This window comes from Coenobita brevimanus, chromosome 66 (assembly GCF_032717465.1).
Source record: "Coenobita brevimanus isolate Jiangsu-jjx chromosome 66, ASM3271746v2, whole genome shotgun sequence".
NCBI classification, from domain to species: domain Eukaryota; kingdom Metazoa; phylum Arthropoda; class Malacostraca; order Decapoda; family Coenobitidae; genus Coenobita; species Coenobita brevimanus.
This window is the reverse complement of record NC_137019.1, coordinates 842,501-862,500: the sequence shown is the minus strand read 5'-3', so window position 1 is coordinate 862,500 and position 20,000 is coordinate 842,501. Positions and strand designations below refer to the sequence as shown.

The window sequence follows — 20,000 nt, the reverse complement described above, 5'->3', positions numbered from 1 at the left end:
CTTTTCACTGTGATAACGGTACAGTGTACAATGATTTTCTTAAGTCAATGATGCTAAATTCGAAGCTCATTGGACCCTTCAGAATATTATGTCAGAATCTCATACTTGTTCGACCAAAAAGAGGAAAGAGATTATTGTCCTTAACTGTACCTGAAGAAAGGGCTCCTCTTTCCTGCAGAATTGGGCTGTGTCTCCTCCTCTTCGGGCTTGTGGAGGGAGCAGCGGTGTGGCTTGGGGGAAGGGCGGGGCGGGAGGGTCCTCTTGGCAAGCTTGGGGTACCGCTGAAACTGGACGGCAGAAAGACGGATATTAGGACTGAGCAGAGACTGATTTTAGGACATGGCAGAAAGAAATACTAAGACAATGCAGAAAGACAGATTTCATGACAGAGCAGAGATAAATATTTTCAGGACAGGGCAGACAGATTATAGAACAGGTCAGTGAGTCAGATTCTTGGATAGAGCGGAAAGACGGAGGGAGAACAGGACATCCAGACAAATTCTAGATTCAGGCAGAAAGACGGATATTAGGATATAGCAGACAGGCAGATTTTAAGACAGGACAGAAAGACAATTTCAAAAGATCACACACAGGGACAACCCGGGCATTTATACACGAGTTCTAGACTGAAGACAGTATAGGGCTCTAAAAGAGCATCTGTTCGGTGGCTAAAGTCTGGTCACTGGAATCAACAGCTTGTGTGTTAGATGGATCATTTTGAATACGGTACATCTAAGCAAAAAAAAAAAAAAAAGCACAAGTACTTTAAAGTAATTTTATTTCGGTAATGGCAATCCAACAGAGCACAAATATGATATTACGTGAGAAGGGAATTAATCATCTTAAATTACGTGGCAAAATACAGACTTATGGTTCATATGGCATGATTTACTAAACCAGCAAGCATAACAGTGAAAATAACTGGAACATCAGACACTGGATGATGCACCTCAACGCTCTGTTTAATAACAGTTTTTTAATTGCTGGTAACATTGAAAATGCATTGAAGTATGAACCTACAACTGTAGTATATAGGCCTGAACGGAATCCCCATATTACAGTTTCAAAGTCCATCGTGAGCATCTACCTTCTCAACATATGACGTCTCATAATCCTGCAAGATGCCTGCAAGGTCGACATTTTCACACACACCGAACTGCTCTGTGTTAAGCCGGGACTCCTGCACCAGACTCTTGGCGGCGTCACAGAACCTGCAAAAGTGTGTTACCTCTCAGGATGCTGGTGATAAACTACTGCATCTTAAATTATATCACAAATAAAAAAAGAAAAGCATTCGGGAGCCCAATGCTAATCGCTCGCCAGAATATGCTGTTGGCCAAGTCCAAGATTTTGGCCATATCTTGATACCCTGAAGGTTTCATGTTGACAGCTCAAGCTATTCAAGGTTTCATGTTGATAGCTCAAGCCGTTCATAAGATATAATGGGAATACACACACACACACACACACACACACACACACACACACACACACACACACACACACACACACAGAGGCGGACAAAAACATTATCGTTCGGCCTTGCTAAAAGGCGGGCGACGACTATGTAGTAATTATGCACACCATAGTGGTTCCCGCTTGAAGGGGTGCAGAGTGGATGGTGAAATTCCACTAAGAAGGGCTATGCCAAAAGACTGACATTGCTAAATGTAGTACCTGAAACTGTCCAAGGATAATGCTAATAATTATAATAGCGCGTACTCAGTATACTCATATCTATTTATCTATCTAGCTTCGGCACAAACACACACACACACACACACACACACACACACACAGCAAAGTTAGGCGCATGAATGAACAACACAGCATATAATACATGTGAAAATCGTCCAGTTACGTAGAATTACGTACACATATACTGTGCTGTACATCCATATAACATGACTGTGTTCCGTGCTTGCACTGGTCAGCCTTTCTTCACTAGACGGCTACCGTACAAGCTGCACAATCTCAAGCAGCATTCCGGTCAAATCTACAAACACTGAGGTTTCTTCTCTGGACCTAATCCCATTCTTTCTTCCTTCTTTAGTGAGCTATGGTCCAAGAGGCTCTTCCTTGAACATTTAGGTATGTGCGGTGTTAAACTCAGTCTCTCTACATGCCCTAATCATCTCACGCTACTCATTCACATCAGTTCACTAACCCAATCAAGACCCAAGCATCATTCTGAATCTGCACATGTTCTGTCTCGCGGTGTTAAATTACACATCCATCTCACCATTCTCATTTTAGTGCAACTCAAATCCGCAAACATCCTTTAAGGCCCACGTTACGCCACCAAACAGTCTCACATTTCGCACGCACGAAACATAAAGTTTCCCTTTCATACCCAGAGACAGCCCCTTCACTGTTAGCAGACGGGCACTAGATCTCTAAACTTCCAGCAGCTCCCTTCTCACAACACTGTTCCCCGTGTTAGTCATATCCTCCAACACGCAAAACTCATTAACGAACCCACAAGCAAGATCTCCACCATCATCATCATCATTCTTCACCCTCGGCAGGACCTCACGATTTCCCTTGCATAAAAGTTATACCCAGCAATCTACCTTTCACACCGCTACATCTCTTACGTACTTCACCTTGCACAAACAACATAAAAAAAAAGGCTAGGAGTAAATAAAGAGAAAAATGTCTCTAAATTCAGGGTAAACATTAAATATAACAGTTCCACGTAAATGCAACCTGTCCATAATTCCGTCCGAGGAAAACTGGGGAAAGTCTGCTAAAATGTTATGTCTGAGGGATTACAGGGCTGACGGACGGCGCTGACATGGTGCACAGACGGCTGACTCACACACGCACACGCTGTCGGCTTACACGCACGCAAATGCACATAGACATACTGTGCATATTCGTACACGCTCATATACACTCACTGGTAATGCATTCACAATTATGCACAGTTATACATTCATCTATCTGCCTAACTAATTGTCAGCCTATCTATCTATCTGTCTATCTATCTATCTATCTGTCTGTCTATCTGTCTCTGTCTGTCTATGTGTGTAATATAGCAAAGCATACTAGGTATACAGTATATGAAAGAGATATTCAATAAGACACACACACACACACACACACACACACACACGCTGCTGTGGTGGGAGCGAGCTGGCCTGAGACAAAGGGCTTGAGCCGACACAAGGTCAAGAGGAGGTCGTTATGGCGGTGTGGCGGGGTCAGCTCAGGCAAGTACTCCAGCCCCACCACCACATCTCCCCCCGACAACCCTCTCTCTCGCTTTCTCTCTCTCTCTCTCTGCATTTAACATAATTTCATGCGTATCCCTGAATGTCTACACTTACACATATACCCGAATACCGGTATATATATCAACATTATCACCATCCAAGAGAGGAGTATTTACAGTTTCAAAAAGTTACACAAATAGGGTGTAAAGAACGCATATGAAAAGAGTTTAACTATTACTTGCTGTAAGTAACACATAAGTAGTTCAGTTATCATCACACATTACAAACGGCAAACACTAACCAAAGATAAAACTGTAATAATAATAATAATAATAATAATAATAATAATAATAATAATAATAATAACAAAACTAATACGAATACTACCGCTACTACTACTACTACTACTACTAATAATAATAATAATAATAATAATAATAATGATAATGATAATAGTAATAATCATTATCATCATCATCATCATCATCTAAACACGTCTGCACCTTTACCCCTGCAAAAAATGTATCCTTATTCACATACAACCTAAACATCGTCCGCAGAAGTGATACAGGCAATGAAATATGTGTGGACTTACTAAACACTGCAAAACATCTGATCCCGTGTCTTCAAGTATACCTCTTTTACACTAACTTGGCCCAGATTTTCATCCTTTTCCACTGCATTTCACGTAGTTCACTGGCAGAAAAGGACAGTGACATACCTCCTTTCCAGTGCACTTTTTCGTGACTAATGCAATAAGATAGTGTTAATCTTGTCTTACAGCTCAGCATTCAAGATGGAGTGATGGCAATTTTAGGCCAAGTTAGAGGAGTATGAGTATAACATATTTAACATCCCTTCCACTGGTCATCCTCTGCATATAAGATAAACTACAAGAGCAGGTGAGAAGATAAACAGTAAAACAGGGAGAGGTGTCACTGAACGTACAGGACGAATAGGATAATGGGGATGGATGATAATGGGTAGGAATGAGTAATACGTTTGATGTGGATGACAACATGTGGAAAAAGAATACAATAAATTATGACGGAACTGGCAAAGTGGATGACAAGGCAAGAATGAATGGCAACGGATGGAAAAGAAGATTAGCAGAGTGACAATGAATAAAAAAGATGACTAGCTGGAAAACCGATAAAGATGACAGAAGATGAATGAAAAAAATGGATAAAGTAGGATACACAGTTATACATTCATCTATCTACCTAACTAATTGTCAACCTATCTATCTATCTGTCTATCTATCTATCTATCTGTCTGTCTATCTGTCTCTGTCTGTCTATGTGTGTAATATAGCAAAGCATACAGACAGATAAGAAGCTGATAAAGAGGTAGATGATAATACTAATACAGCTTGACACAGCTTGAAAACTGGTGATGTTGAAGACGAGGTATGGACGATGAACACAAAACGATTTAGACAAGACATGGCTGAAAAACATGGCTGACAAAATAGATGGCAAGACACAGTGGCTCACAAAATGAATGACTCTATATTACCAAGATGGATGACTGTATTACAAACAAGATTTAATAACAGGCATGGATGAAACCAACTGCTAAGATGGATGATTTACTGGCTGACAAAATGCATAGCTCGAACTGACAGAGTGGCTGACAGTGGCTCTAATCTCTGGCAAATGGATGAAGATGTCGATAACTGGCCTACAGAATGGATGGCATAACTGGATAACAACGGATAACAAGAACATCTGTTATCCAGAGGGCTGAGAAGACAAATCGATAAACTGGATGGCGAGACGGATGACTGATGAGCCAAATTCTGGATAACGAAGTGGATGTTGAGGTGAGGGAGTGGATGAGTGACTAGGTGGATGACAAGATGGGTGACAAGGTGGAGTGGGAAAGGGCAAGGTAGATGGTAAGGTGAATGACATGATGAATGAAAAGGTAGGCAATGTGAATGACAAGAAGGGCAAAGTGGATGACGAGGTGAATGACAGTGTGGACGAGAAGGATGACAAGATATACAGATGAAAACGAAGATGAAAAGATGAGCAAGATGGATGACGTGGTGGATAACCAGGTGGATCTGATGGCTGGCAAGGTGGATGAGAAGGTGGATGACGAGGTGGATCTGATGGATGGCAAGATGAGTATGATGGCTAACAAGATAAATATAATGCACGACAAAGTATATGACAAGGCTGATATGAAAGATAATTAGACGGATGATGTGAATGACAATTTGGATATTTAAAAAAAAAAGAATGGATGAAAAGCAGGATGAATGAGAAGCACAGACAGCTGAAAAAGTGAGACGGTGTGAGAAAATCAGTGAGAGAGTGAGAGAGTGAGAGAGTGAGACAGCGTGTTTAGGTACTGACCCCTCCTGATCGAGGTAGTGGTGGACGAGGATGAGGAGAGACTTGCGGCGGATCTCGGCACGCTTCTCCGCCTGGGGGATAGATAGATGGATAGATGTACTGGGAACTGGTAAGAGATAGATGGATGGGTGTACTGGGGATAGGTATGGGATAGGTGGATGGGTGTATGGGATAGGTGGATGGGTGTACTGGGGATAAGTAAGGGATAGATGGATAAATGTACTGGGGATAGGTAAGGGATAGACAGATGGCTGTACTGGGGATAGGTAAGGGATAGATGGGGAATAGAAGACTAGATAGATGGATGGGTGGGGATAGGTAGGGGATAGAAAGGGAATGGATAGGGGACTGAAGTTGTATGGGATCCAGATGGATAGATAAGGGTATTGGGATATGGGGAGGACGGATTGGGTGTAAACAGGGGATGTAGTATATATTAGGGATTAGACAGAGGAAAGGTGGGACAGATATGGTGATAGATAGGGACAGATGGGAGAATATACTGAGGCACAGACTGAAAATAGATGGGGTTGATTAGGGACAAACGAGGGATGGATTGGGATAGAATGGGGACACACGGGGATAAGCAGGAGGATATACTAAGGGATAGATAATGGGATAGACAGAAGGCATGGGAGGATATGCTAGGCGACAGACTGGAGAAAGATAGATATACTGTAGGCTATGTTGGGGATAGACTGGGAGACAGAATGATGTATGGATGAGGAACAGTTGAGGGATAGAGAAGAGGGAGAGATGGAGGTCGACGAGGCATACTGTATTTTTAGGAGTGAGAATGTGGGATATGTTGGGGGACAGGGAGAGACTGGGATAGACAGAGACAGAGGACAGACAGGGACAAATATGGACAGATGGGATTACTGAGAGACAGATGAGGGGAGACTAGGAATGTTGGCAGTGGAAGGAGGGACAGATGTAGGAGGAGGTGTGGCAAAGAAAATAAATGGGAGAAGAGGATATGAAGGATAAGAGAACAGACGAGGGATGTATAAGAGGACGGAAGGATGGATGGACACTCATGAACAGACAGAGGGAGATACGAGGGGACGGAGAATATGAGAAGGGATGGAGGATAGAGAACGAAGATTCGAGGGACTGAAGGAGGGGTAGGGGGATGGAAGAAAGGATAATAGGGAAAGGAGGGAGAGATGGAAGTAATGAAGGGACAGAGGGAATGGCAGGAGGGACGGACAGGACAAACAGAGAGACAGACGGGGATGCGAAAGGAATGACATCTTGCTGAAACATTCAAAACTTATAATAATAAATACTGACAACATAAATATTATTCATTATATAAAAGATCCTTAAAGATTAAATATAATGGGTACACAGAGAAGGTAGGAAATAAAACAATAAAAATTTGCCCATCCACAATGTATAAAATGAATACAGGGAAATGTAATGAATTAATATTATTCATCGAAGCTGTAAGTCCCCGAATCAATTTTGTGCGTCCCTTGAATCCATTTTCTTTTCTTAGGTTGTTCTTGCTACTTTCAGGTGAGTTTATTCAAGTTAGGGAAAGCTTCTCGCAATGAAGCGGTTAAAGAAGGCTGTATCTAACCCTTCCAGTTCGAAAAGCCTTCCAAAGCAAAATGAAATTATCTGACGGTAGCCAAATAATAATTAAATTACGTCACGATACTGAGAGATTAATAAAGGAAACGACTAATGCCTAAAATATGCATAGTCAACATTTAATAACATATGGCGTCTCTTATGTGCCAAGCTCTACAATTTTACATCAGAACCTCACTAGAAATAGCCAGACATATCCAACATCAACCAGCCTACATCAAAATTCCAATAGAAACAGCAAAATATACACAGAACTCTACAAAAAAACTTCCACGATACATTCTGCCGGACAGCCTTTACAGCTAATTGAGTTTTCTACAGGTAAACACTGGGTGGCTACTGGGTAATTGTGTGGCTAATAAATGTGCGTGGAGTGGGGTTAATGCCAGTGATCCCGGTTCCCCTTAGGACCAGCCACCCCTCTCACCAACCCCTTATTTGCTGCCCGCGCCCCCTGTCCCACGCCACCCATTCCCGCCAACACCAACACCCTCAATGACGCAGGCTACACATTAATAACATCCTCCCTACGCTGTTTAGTTTCTTTAATACTCACCTGTTTGGGGGACATCCCTGGCAAAATTTAAAGCCTTCTTTCACCAGATGTTCTTTCTTTTGTCTCTTATCTTTCTTTCTTTCTTTTTTAAATATTTCCACACCAGTTGATACATTTGCTGACACTTGCACGCCACTGTTTTAAAAGATTACGAGCTTAGATTCAGTTTACGTAAATAACAGTGAACAAGGGATATTTATACTCGTGAAACTACTAAAAACCACAAACAAATAACTCCATGCACAGACGAGTAAAGCGAGTTCTTTTTAAACACACAAATTACGTCCCTGATAGCAAAAATAAAAACCGCCTCAGAGATTAAACCAATACTCCCAGATCTAGCTATAATTGGCTCATTTGGAAACTAAGCTGACTAGGAATGAGATAATCAGGACATCAGGTTTACGTATTCTTTCTTTTTCTTTCCTTATTTAATCGAGTCACTGGTGGAGCATGTATCACAGCTACGGAACACGTACAGTACACATTATGAACGCAGTCTCTACCGTACCAGTTTCTATATCTTCTTTTTAGTTTATTCTTGCTACTACCAGATGATTTTACGTAACTCTGGAGAATCGCTTGGCAGTGGTAATATTAAGGAAGGTACACTTAACCTCCCTCAGTACGAAAAATCTCTATGCTTAATATAACTATCTGATAATAGCATGAATAAAAAGAAAGATGTCGCCATAGGAAAAGGGTTAATATTATATCACATCTTTTTTTTTTTTACTGTCGCTAGGAAATTTTTTTTGCCTCTATAATTAAAAAATTTCGAGGACTTTTTTTCAAGCATTTTTTTCTTCTTCTTCTTCTTCTTCTTTTTTTTTTTTTAAAGCTTCGGAGTCTTTGAACTTCTCGTCTCGGGGGTTCCCCTTTCCTGAATAAAATTAGTCCGGAAGTAACACCAACGAAACTAAAATGACGTACACCTACTGAAAGGGTTGATTTTAATTTCTAGTTATAAATCAGTAGTTCCTTTATTTTCCTTTAAGCTAAAAATACTAGCCCACAGTTTAAAGCAGCTGGATTTATTAAAGTCTAGCGATACTGCTGTTTTACTGGCGAAGACAATTCTAATAAAAATATTGTAATTTTGCTCTACCTTCACAATTCTTTAACTCCCTTACGTAATTCTCCGGTGATTTATTTATTTATTCATGAAAGGGAACTTCAGAGGGCCTTGTTTGTGACAAATAGCCTACTGCAGCTGAAACGGTATTGACAAGCGACAATTTTACCTTCAGTGAAACATGGCAGGCAGTTTACGTGGAGTTGTATCACTCTCTCTCTCTCTCTCTCTCTCTCTCTCTCTCTCACACACACACACACACACACACACACACACACACACACACAAACAGCGCACACACACCCACGCACTGTTTGCGGATATGCGTGACACCAGTTCGCCTCTTTCAAACAAGATTTCCTTTATTATCCTTTTATATCTGTCTTATTCTTTTCCTTCTTGCCACTCTTCCTCGATTCCCCTCCCCCCTTCTCTCTTTCTCTTTCTCTTCTTTCTCTTTCCCTCATCTATCCCCCTGCCCCCCTCCGTGATCATGGTCCCCTTTATGACACCAGTATCGACTTTCTATCTACCTCCCCTACACCGTGCTTCTCTCTCCTCTCCTTCTCTACCCCACTCTTCTCTCTTTCACATGTTTTCCTCTCTTCTCCTCTTTCTCCTCTTCTGTACCTCTCTCTTCTATCTTTATTTAGCCTTTATCTCTTTTTCTTTCTCCCCTCATTTCTTCCGTATCGCACTTATCTTTTCTATCCTCTCTAGTTTTAATTTTCCCTCTTCATTTCCTACTTCCCTCTTTTCCTCATTACGTCGCTTTATCTCTCTTTCTTCATTATACTGTTCTCTCCTCTCATTCCCCCAGTACCTAGTTTCTCTCTCTCTCCCTGCAAACTCTGCCTCCCTTCTTTCTTTCCCTTTCAACCTCTTCCTTCCCCTTCAAGCTGTCTCTCTCCCAACCTCTGTTTCTATTACCTTCACTCTGTTTCAGATTCTCTCTCTTCTTTTTAAATCTCTTTATCTCTTCCTCTGCTACCTGTCTGCTTTCCCAGTCCTACCCTTCACCCCCCAGTCAATCTTCCCCTAAACCCGCTGTCTCTTCTATCTACCCCTTCCATCGCCAGTCTATTCCCTCTTTTCCCCTCCAACCTCCGCCTTTCCTCCCTCTACCACCTCCAATCCCTATCTCTCTCCTAATCCCCTACAACTTTTTTCTCCTGCCTCTACCCCTACACCAAGCAGCCACGAAAGGTAACAGGTCTGTTGCTGTTTGCGTTCCTTTGTATTCTTTTGCGTCCCCTCCAACCTCTGTCTCTCCTCCCCCTACCCCCTCCAACCTCTATCTCTCCCTTCTCTTCCCCTTCAACCTCTGTCTCTCCCCTCTCTTCCCCTCCAAACTCTATCTCTTTCTTCTTTTCCCTTCCAACCTCTGTCTCTCCCGTCCCTTCCTCTCTTCCCTTTAACCTTTGTCTCTCTTCCATCTCTTCCCCTTCAACCTCCCCGCACGTCCCTTTCTCCTTCAACCTCCTACCTCACTTCTCTAAACTTGCATGGGCTTCCTTATGCTGAATCATTTCTCTCGCTTGTAATTTTCTACCTGACCTTTCCTCATCTCAGAAACTTTGCCATCCTCTCTCTCCTCTCACCACCTTTTACTTTCCATCTTCTCTGTCTAACTCCATATTTCTACCAATCATTTACCTGTTATCTCGTTCCCTTCTTGCCACTCTCTCCCCCTCCTCTATCTTTTCTTTCCCCTCCTTTCCTCCTCGTTCTCCTTCTCTCTGACCTCCTATTCCTCAGCCTAATTGTCCCTGCCTTTCCCTTATTTTAACATTTTCGATGCTTTAAGACTTACTCACTGTCTCTTTTCCCTTGCTTCTCAATCTCTAGCATCGTCATTTTCTCATAACCTTATTTCATTTTCATTACATTTCTTACCCCAAAATTTTCTTGGTCATTATCTTCCGACTGATATCCACACACACACACACACACACACACACACACACACACACACACACACAAGCAATAAATCCGGCCGCAAACACGACACTGCAGCACGACAACAAAATCAAAGACACAAGGGCGACAACAAGCATAACAAATGGAGCATAAACATTCCGATATCACCGCATCAGAATTGTTGAATAGATCTGGCTCTGGTGGGGAGAGGCAGGAAGGGGAGGGAGGGGTGAAGGGGAGTCACGGAGAGGGGTGAGTTGTGAGGGAGGGAGAGAGAGAGAGGTGAGGAAGGAAGGGAGAGTGAGAGGGAGGAAGGGAGATGTGAGGGAGGGAGAGAGGGAGACGAGATGAGTTGTGCGGGAGAGACGGGGATGAGTTGTGAGGGATGGAGAAGAAGGTAAAGGGGAGAGAGAGGGAAGGATAAGTTGAAGGAAAGAGAGGCAGGTGAGCGGGAGAGAGGGAGTGAGATGTTGTGCGAATGAGGGTGAATGAGTGGGATGGAGGAAGGATGAGAGGGAGAGACAGGGAGGAAAGGAGGGAGCGTGAACTGGATGAACAGAGGGAGGAAAGGAGTGAGAAGTGAGGAAGGATGAGAGGGAGAGAGATGAGTTGTGAAGGAGGGAGTGAGGGGTGAAAAGGGATGAAGAAGAGGGGTGATTTATGAAGAAGGAAGAGGGATGGAGAGGGTGAATAGGAGGTGAGGGAGAGGGATAAAAGTGAAAAGCGGAGTACGTGGGATAGAGGGAGAGGAGAAGTGAGCTAGAGATGAGGGAGAGACAGGGATAAGTTGCGAGGGAAGAAAAAGGGAGGGAAAGGAAAGGAATGTGAGAGGTCAGAGGGAGAGAGGAAAAGGAGCCAGTGGTGTGGGAGGAAGTGGGAGATGTGGAATAGAGAGGGAGAATGAGGCAGGCAGGGTGGGAGTGAGAGGTGAGGGGAGAAAGAAGGAGAAGGATAAGCTTTAAATGAGAGAGAGAGAGAGAGAGAGAGAGAGAGAGAGAGAGAGAGAGAGAGAGAAACTGCTTTAGCAAATTAGGTAATACAAGAAAGTGGGACTGAGCACAATTACAAGGAGCTACAGTGCGGCCAAGAGGTAATGTGGAGGAAGTGTGGTATTATGATGGTGTGGCGTGGTGTGGTGTGGTGTGGTGTGGTGTGGTGTGGTGGCGGTGGTGATGGCTACAGTCGTGATGGGTGGTGCTGGTAGTTATAGTGGTTATAGAGGTGGTGGATGGGTGGTGATAGCGGGTGTTGAATTTAGAGTGATGGTGGTGGTTGTAGTGATGATGCTGATGAGTGCAGTCACGGTCGTGGTGGATGTTGTGGTGGTCGTGATAGATGTTAGTAGTAGTAGAAGTAGTAATAGTAGTAGTAGTAGTAGTAGTAGTAGTAGTAGTAGTAGTAGTAGTAGTAGTAGTAGTGGTGGTGGTGGTGGTGGTGGTGGTGGTGGTGGTGGTGGTGGTGGTGGTGGTGGTGGTGGTGGTGGGTATAGTGTCAGTGAGTGTAACGGGCACAGCAGTAGGTGTAATGGTACTGTGGTGGTAGTGAGTATCTGGGTTACGTGGTCACAACTACTGGTAGATCATTTCCCATGTATGTAGGCAATGTTGGTGATGGGGGTTGCTAAGGTGGGCTAGGTATGCAAGACTGTGGTAGACTGGGTAGGTGGTGGTATGAAATGTTGGAAGGTGGTGTATGTAATGTTGGTAGGTGGTGTATACAGTGTTGGTAGGTGGTGTATGTAATGCTGGTAGGTGGTGTGTGTAATGTTGGTAGGCGGTGTATGTAATGTTGGTAGGTGTGTGCATACAGTGTTGGTAGGTGGTGTATGTAATGCTGGTAGGTGGTGTATGTAATGTTGGTAGGTGGTGTATGTAATGTTGGAAGGTGGTGTATGTAATGCTGGTAGGTGGTGCAAATAATGTTGGTACCGTAAGTAGTGTATGCAATGTTAATAGGTGGTGTATGAAATGGTGGTCGGCGGTGCATGCAATACTGGTAGTTAGTGTATGTAATGCTGGTAGGTATATGAAATGTAGGTGGGTGCTATATCAAATGCTGGTGAATGGTGCCAGCGAGTGTACGTAATTCTTGTGATGGTTGCTGACAGGTGATCCCCTACAAGATGGTTATGACTGTGGCTGATCAGATGAGAAATATTTATGAAGCTGGTGTGTGGGTAGGCAGGAATGAATGTGTGGATGGAATACAGGGATAGGACAATACAGGTGGGCGTGCTTGTGTGGGTGTACATGGGATGGGGTGGTGTGGGTGTGACGGGGTGGTGTGGTGTATGGGTAGGTGGGGTGGGGTGGTGTGAGTGTAGGTGGGGGTGGGAAGGTGTGGATGCAGGTGAGGGTGGAGTGGGATGGGGAGGTGTGGGTGTAGGTGGGGATGGAGAGTTGTGGGTGTTAGTAGGGATGGAGAGTTGTCGGACGATGATGAAATGGAGAGGTGTTGGTTGGTGTGGAAGTGGGTGGAGTGATGTGCATGAGTGTGGAGTCGTGTAACCGATTGTGGTGTGGAAGTGAATCGAGTGTTATGAGGTGGTGTGGATGGGATGAGTTGGTGTTGGTGTGAACTGGGGTGGGGTGGGGTGGACAGCAGTGGGGTGTGTGGATGGGGTGGGGTGCTGTTGGAGCTGGTGGAGTGGGTTGGTCTGGGGTGGGGTTGCGTAGGCTGGTGTGGGAATGGGTAGGGTGGGGTGGGATAGATGTGGGTGGGACGGAGAGGTGTGAGAGTTGGTGGAAGGGAGATGTAAATGCGTAAGTGGGACGGAGAAGCGTGACTGCAGGTAAGAGTAAGATAGTAAAGCAGGTAAAGCAGGTGTGTGAGTGTAGGTGGGCTGGTGGGGAAGGGAGATGCACAGGTGTAGGTGGGGAGAAGTGGAAGTGTGGAGGTAAGTGGGGTGGAGGGGTGAGAAGATGCAGGTCGGAGAGAGTGTTGGGGAAGGTGTGAGAGTGTAGGTGGGGAGGTGGGGTGGGGGGCAGAGCTACGTGGGGGAAGAATCAATACCCAGTTGACCCACCTGAGTTGAGAGGGAGTGAAGGATGGGGGGAAGCGCTGCCACCCCACTACCACCATTTCTACCACCATTACCACCACCACTACTACCACAACCACCATCATCACCACCACCACCACCACCACTCTGCGATGACTAGAGATTAGAAATAAGACCAGTCAAGAAGGCAGTTTGAACGCACTCATCTTCTGCTTGGCAAAATGTTATCTGATGGCAATGACCGTGATGTGATCATAAGTCCACCTTAGTCTGACGGAGATTTTGTCACTTTGTACTTTGATTTTCTCAAGCTCAATGACAGAATAACAATGCTACGGCTATATATCCTTCCTAGAGCACTTTCATGGCAAGTGCGAGACTCAAGTGTTACTCTCTAGTTGCACCTCAGCATTGAAGATGGAGAGACGGCAATTTAGGTCAAGTTAAAGTGGACGATATAGTGAAGCAAGCAGTATGCGTGGCACACACAGTCAGCTGGGCGAAATGTTCTCTGGTGGCAAAGAGCGTGATGCTTGCGGCGTGTCTGAGCTGGGTAAAGGTCAAGTGTGGAGTCAGTGGCAATAACATTTTTACCTGCGGCGAAGCTGTCAGGTCTATGATTGGTACAGGTACACCTGGGGGATCTCTCTCTCTCTCTCTCTTCCCTCTCTCTCTCTTTCTCTCTCTCTCACCTTCAAGGAAAGTTCAAATATCTGCTCCTCGAGAGCTTTGAGCGATTTTCTCTTGAAATACAGAGTTGCTCAGGCTGAAATTTTGAGTTGATCTGACATGTCAGCTATTGTGTCTACCGACGTAATAGCTGACTATAAGGAGATTTTCAATTTAAGCTATAAGGAGCAATTCTAGCGACTTTCTAATGAAATACAAAGCAGCTCAGCTTGAAATTTTGAGCTGATTTGACATGTCAGCTGTTACATCGCTGCAAGCGTTTCGCCGCAGGTTTATGAAGATAGTCTCTTGTTCTCAATGATCCTGTGGGATATGATGGGCAAAATGAATCCTTAACGATTCATTTTATATATATATATATATATATATATATATATATATATATATATATATATATATATATATATATATATATATATATATATATGTATGTATATATATGACTGTTAACTAAATAATTTGGTATCAGAGTTGCAACCTTCGATATCAGAAAAAATAATAAATCTGTCACCGCAAGACAAACTACAATATGCGTGATTCTTTTTATTTTCATTACAACATGATGTCCAAGATTCTGATAGGCAAACATCAGAGAGGCCGACAATTTGCCTGATTGGACCTCTGGTTGTCCTGGGGATCACATCAACCACAGATCGGAATTACACGGTATCTAATGCCCTCTCCTCATGATCTGAGGGGTTGTCATGGAGGGGGACGCGAGCAATCAGGTACGGTCAGGGATTATGGCATTCTTCTCAGCACAATGATACGGAGATTGCTGGCTTGTGGAATGGGTTTGATGATTGCTGTGGCTGACATGGGTATACAGAGGGAGGGGGATTAGGGGGTAAAAAGATATGAGGTGTAAAGAGATGAAAAGGTGTGAAAAAATTACATACATTCATGATGAGAAACTGCAGAAAAACATCAGCAAAACGGTATTCACAACATGCAGGTATAAATCATGCACATATGCAGGTTAAAGCACGCACACAAGCACGTGCACGCACCACACCACACATACACTCACACACACACACACACACACACACAAGCACGTGCACGCATCACACCACACATACACTCACACTCACACACACACACACACAAGCACGTGCACGCACCACACCACACATACACTCACACACACACACACACACACACACACACACACACACACACACACACACACACACACCACAGAAAGGGCGGGGGATGACACTGACCTACCAGCGAAATCTACAATTCTTTTAAATTCAGTGGTACATCACATTCCGCAAAATATAATCCTTTATCATCGTTCATGCCTTCATCATTAGGAAATCGTTCGAGATGGGTGGAAGAAGGAGGAGGTTGCTCTCTCTCTCTCTCTCTCTCTCTCACATGACACCCCACAATCACCCCACTCCAAATACACATGAGTATCTCTATCTGTTCCTCCAATAAAATCTCTCTACATATACTTGAACATCCCCACTTCTTCTCCCTTACTTCCACCTCCAGCTCTTAAAACTACCCCTCACAATTACATAAAAACATATCTCTTACAGTCGCCTTTACACATTCCTCCTTTTCCACAACCACACTGCCTTTCCACAAACACAACCACACTGCCCTCCCACAAACACAACCACACTGCCCTTCCACAAACACAACCACACTGCCCTTCCACAAACACAACCACATTGCCTTCCCACAGACACAACCACACTGCCCTCCCACAAACACAACCACACTCCCCTCCCACAAACACAACCACACTCCCCTCCCACAAACACAACCACACTGCCCTTCCACAAACACAACCACACTGCCCTTCCACAAACACAACCACACTGCCCTTCCACAAACACAACCACACTGCCCTTCCACAAACACAACCACACTGCCCTTCCACAAACACAACCACACTGCCCTCCCACAAACACAACCACACTGCCCTTCCACAAACACAACCACACTGCCCTCCAACAAACACAACCACACTGCCCTTCCACAAACACAACCACACTGCCCTTCCACAAACACAACCACACTGCCCTTCCACAAACACAACCACACTGCCCTTCCACAAACACAACCACACTGTCCTTCCACAAACACAACCACACTGCCCTCTCACAAAGACAACTAACACTGCCCTCCAACAAAGACAACTAACACTGCCCTCCAACAAACACAAACACACTGTCCCCACAGAAACAATGTGCTCTCACAGAAACATACAGGTTCCACAAATATAAACTGCCTCCACACAACCAGAGTGTCCATTACACAAACACACTACGCCCAGGTAAATAAAACCACTCTGCCCCCGCACGACCACATCGTCCCCACCAGCACATTGCCCCAATACAAACACAACCCCCACAAATGAACACTTCCCACACACATTCACATCGCCCCCACACAAACACAATCACACTGTCCCCACAAAAACACAAGCACCCTGCTCCCACTGACCAGATCCTTGGCCTGGCTGGCTGCTCTGAGGGCCTGCAGGGAGAGGTGGTTCGAGGACGACATCTTCCACCATCTGGGAGAGACAAAACAACACATTAACTCTTTGGCTGGGTATGGTTGTTCTCACAGGAAGACAATAATACAGGTGGGAGTTGATTAGAATACATTGTATAAGATGAACCATTTCGGTGATGAGCGTCAATACAAACTAGGTAATGTGCCACAGTAAAACACAAGGCGATAACTTACGCAGGTAGATTAAAAAAACAAAAAAAAAAAACAAGTGAGTACAAATACCGGTATCTCGTTGGAACACAAACCCTTATACCGGTAATATCACTCATGACTTATCTGTTTAAAACGGCCATGCAGATATATTTGGCGTGTTAGACCTAGTTTAAACTAGATAAAACCAATGCACTAAGATATAACTAGTATTGCCTCGATAGAGCTAGCTGCACCTACGGATGCTGGAGAAAACCCGAAATGTCAAGATGAAAAAGGTCACACCTAGTATTTACCTGAACTTTTCAGCCCAAACCAGTTTGGGCAGAAGCTTTGTAAATCTATCAATTCATCGCACTGCATACAGGTAAACATGTCTCAGGGGCAGGCATATAGTAAGGAAACTCATCTGCAATTTTTGGTAGGTTATGAATACAACCAGTATCAATAACATCAGACCGAGTTAATCTTCTGTAATCTACCTTTTTTTAGGGCAATTTTAGTGTTCTTCACCTCCCGGAGAAGTTAAGAATACCTTTCTTGTAATGCGATGATGTGCACTGGCCTCACTTCAGCACAGTTTGTAAAAATTTCTTCCAACTATCTTAAGTTCCCGGAGAAGCTTGGTGGTTAGATGAGCTGCGGGCTGCCACTCTGTTGATTATCTTGGCACTGGAGTCAGAAGTATAAAGTTATCCTTCTGACAGTTCACGATCACGTGACAGAAAACAGGTCGCCTCACATAACAACCACGGTAACAGATCATCAGGTAATAATGTTTACGAACCAAATGTAAACACCCCCGATCCGACTGTTCTCGCTGCTGACGACAAGCATGCCCTCCACCATGTACCGTAATTGGCACGGCGACACATCACACCGTGGTGGATTAAATATACGATCACGATACTTTGTTCATCATATCACGTGGAAGAGTTAATCATAGTTTATCGCTGTTCTACGGCCATCTACAAGTAATCAATTCTATCTTCCCACATTTAGTGTTATAGCATCTAGTTCTCACCGAGGTGTCTGGTAGATAATGCCAGGAACATCTAGTTCTCACGGACAAAACACAATTACACCAAGTTTTGACTGGAGCGTTTAGCTAAAAAACTAGGTTGAAATACACTCCCGTTCTGCATTTCTGGTCTTCCCAGCTTCCTTTGGAGTAACTAGTTCTGCTTAGGAAATACTAGTTGTAAAGTACCACTGTTGCTCCGGATTCTGACTAGTTTACACTAGTCCTGGCTAATTTAACCTAGTTCTGGATAGTTTAAACTAGTTCTGTATAGTTTAAACTACTTCTGTATAGTTTAAACTAGGTCCAACTAGTTGAAATTAGTTCTGACTAGTTTAGACTAGTTCTGACAAGTTTAAACTAACTCTGGCTAGTTTATACTAGTTCTGGCTAGTTTAGGCTAAACTAGTTCCGACCAGTTTAAATTAGCTATGGCTAGTTTAAATTAGTTTTGACTATTTTAAACTAGTTCTAGCTAGTTTAAATTAGTTCTAGCTAATTTAAACTAGTTCTGACTAGTTTATACTAGTTCTGGCTAGTTTAAACTACTTCTAGCTGGTTTAAACTACTTCTAGCTAGTTCAAAGTAGTTCTAGCTAGTTTATACTAGTTCTGACTAAACTAGTTCTGACTAGTTTAAACTAGTTCTAGCTAGTTTAAACTAGTTCTAGCAAGTTTAAACGAGTTCTGACTAGTTTAAACTAGTTACGGTTAGTTTAAACTATTACTAGCTTGTTTAAATTAGTTCTGGCTAGTTCTGACTATTTTAAACTAGTTATGACTAATTTTAACTGCCAGTCTTCTCAATTCACGAGGTCTCCAACCCCGTGATAGTCGACGCCTACATCCTACTGTCTGTGTTCACGGATGAAGGGAAGAGGGGTGTAAGGGGGATGGTCGGGGCTCATGGTGGTGGCTCAGAGGTGAAAGGGTCTGGGTTGACTACAGAGGAAAAAAGGAGCGAAAGAAGGTCAAGAGATAGCATAAGTAGCAACAATGCAAAATTAATATCTTGTACCTACAAAGAAGAATATAAACTTTTGTACTTAAAATGCATTTGCAATGAAATTATGTAAATGCTTAGTTCACAAAGAGGGACAGCACATGTCTGAACCATAGTGTGCATGTTTAAAGTCATGAATTAGAGAATGTTTTGTTATAATAACCTACAACCTACCTTCCTCATCCATCCACCTTACTCTCTTTCTCTTATACACACACACACACACACACACACACACACACACACACATACACATACGTCCCTCCTGGTGTTTCTCCTTGAGGCATTACATTATCCGTACTTGAGTTTGTGCTCTTCAACAAGATTTCCTTTCATTTCAGGGTCACTGTCACGACACACAAAATTTTCACTGAGTTGCATTCTAGTTACTGTGAGAGCATAATATTATTCTAGTTTGCAGGCTAATTATGCATCAATCCAGCGAACACACTTATCTCCCCCCGTGGCTCAGGGCCCGTCTTGCAGTGGGCCTCGTATGGGTTGCTGGAGCCTTCACAGCGGAAATGGGTGGAATTCGTTTGATCCCAGACTTTTCTCAGAAGCTTGGTGTGTGTGTGTGTGTGTGTGTGTGTGTGTGTGTGTGTGTGTGTGTGGAGAGAGAGAGAGAGAGAGAGAGAATCAAATACCACATAAGTTCTCGCTTCCAGTAAATTCTAACTTAATCCAGCAAACTTTGACCTAAGCATATCGCGTGACCTTAAATTTCGGTCCCATTAAATAGGTCTGTGTGTTGAACGCCTATTTTAAGGAACTGGGGGGTCAATGAGACCAGACCTTTAAGAGACTGGAGTTCACCTTGACCTTTCACAGAGGCCATAGAGTCTCCCTTTCCCTTTCTTT

At 43.6% G+C, this 20,000-nt stretch overlaps 1 protein-coding gene across 1 annotated transcript in view; it reads right to left on the bottom strand.

The window, feature by feature from the left end:
* The window catches only part of LOC145405228 (katanin p60 ATPase-containing subunit A-like 2), a 38,673-nt gene that overhangs the window by 12,878 nt on the left and 5,795 nt on the right, over positions 1 to 20,000 (bottom strand). The window contains exons 2-5 of the mRNA XM_080276653.1: positions 16,892 to 16,964; positions 5,585 to 5,655; positions 1,088 to 1,211; positions 151 to 287 (exon numbers count right to left, since the gene is read on the bottom strand). Coding sequence (XP_080132779.1) covers positions 151 to 287; positions 1,088 to 1,211; positions 5,585 to 5,655; positions 16,892 to 16,954 — 395 coding nt within the window. The 5' untranslated portion in view covers positions 16,955 to 16,964. The remainder of the gene's footprint in view (positions 1 to 150; positions 288 to 1,087; positions 1,212 to 5,584; positions 5,656 to 16,891; positions 16,965 to 20,000) is intronic.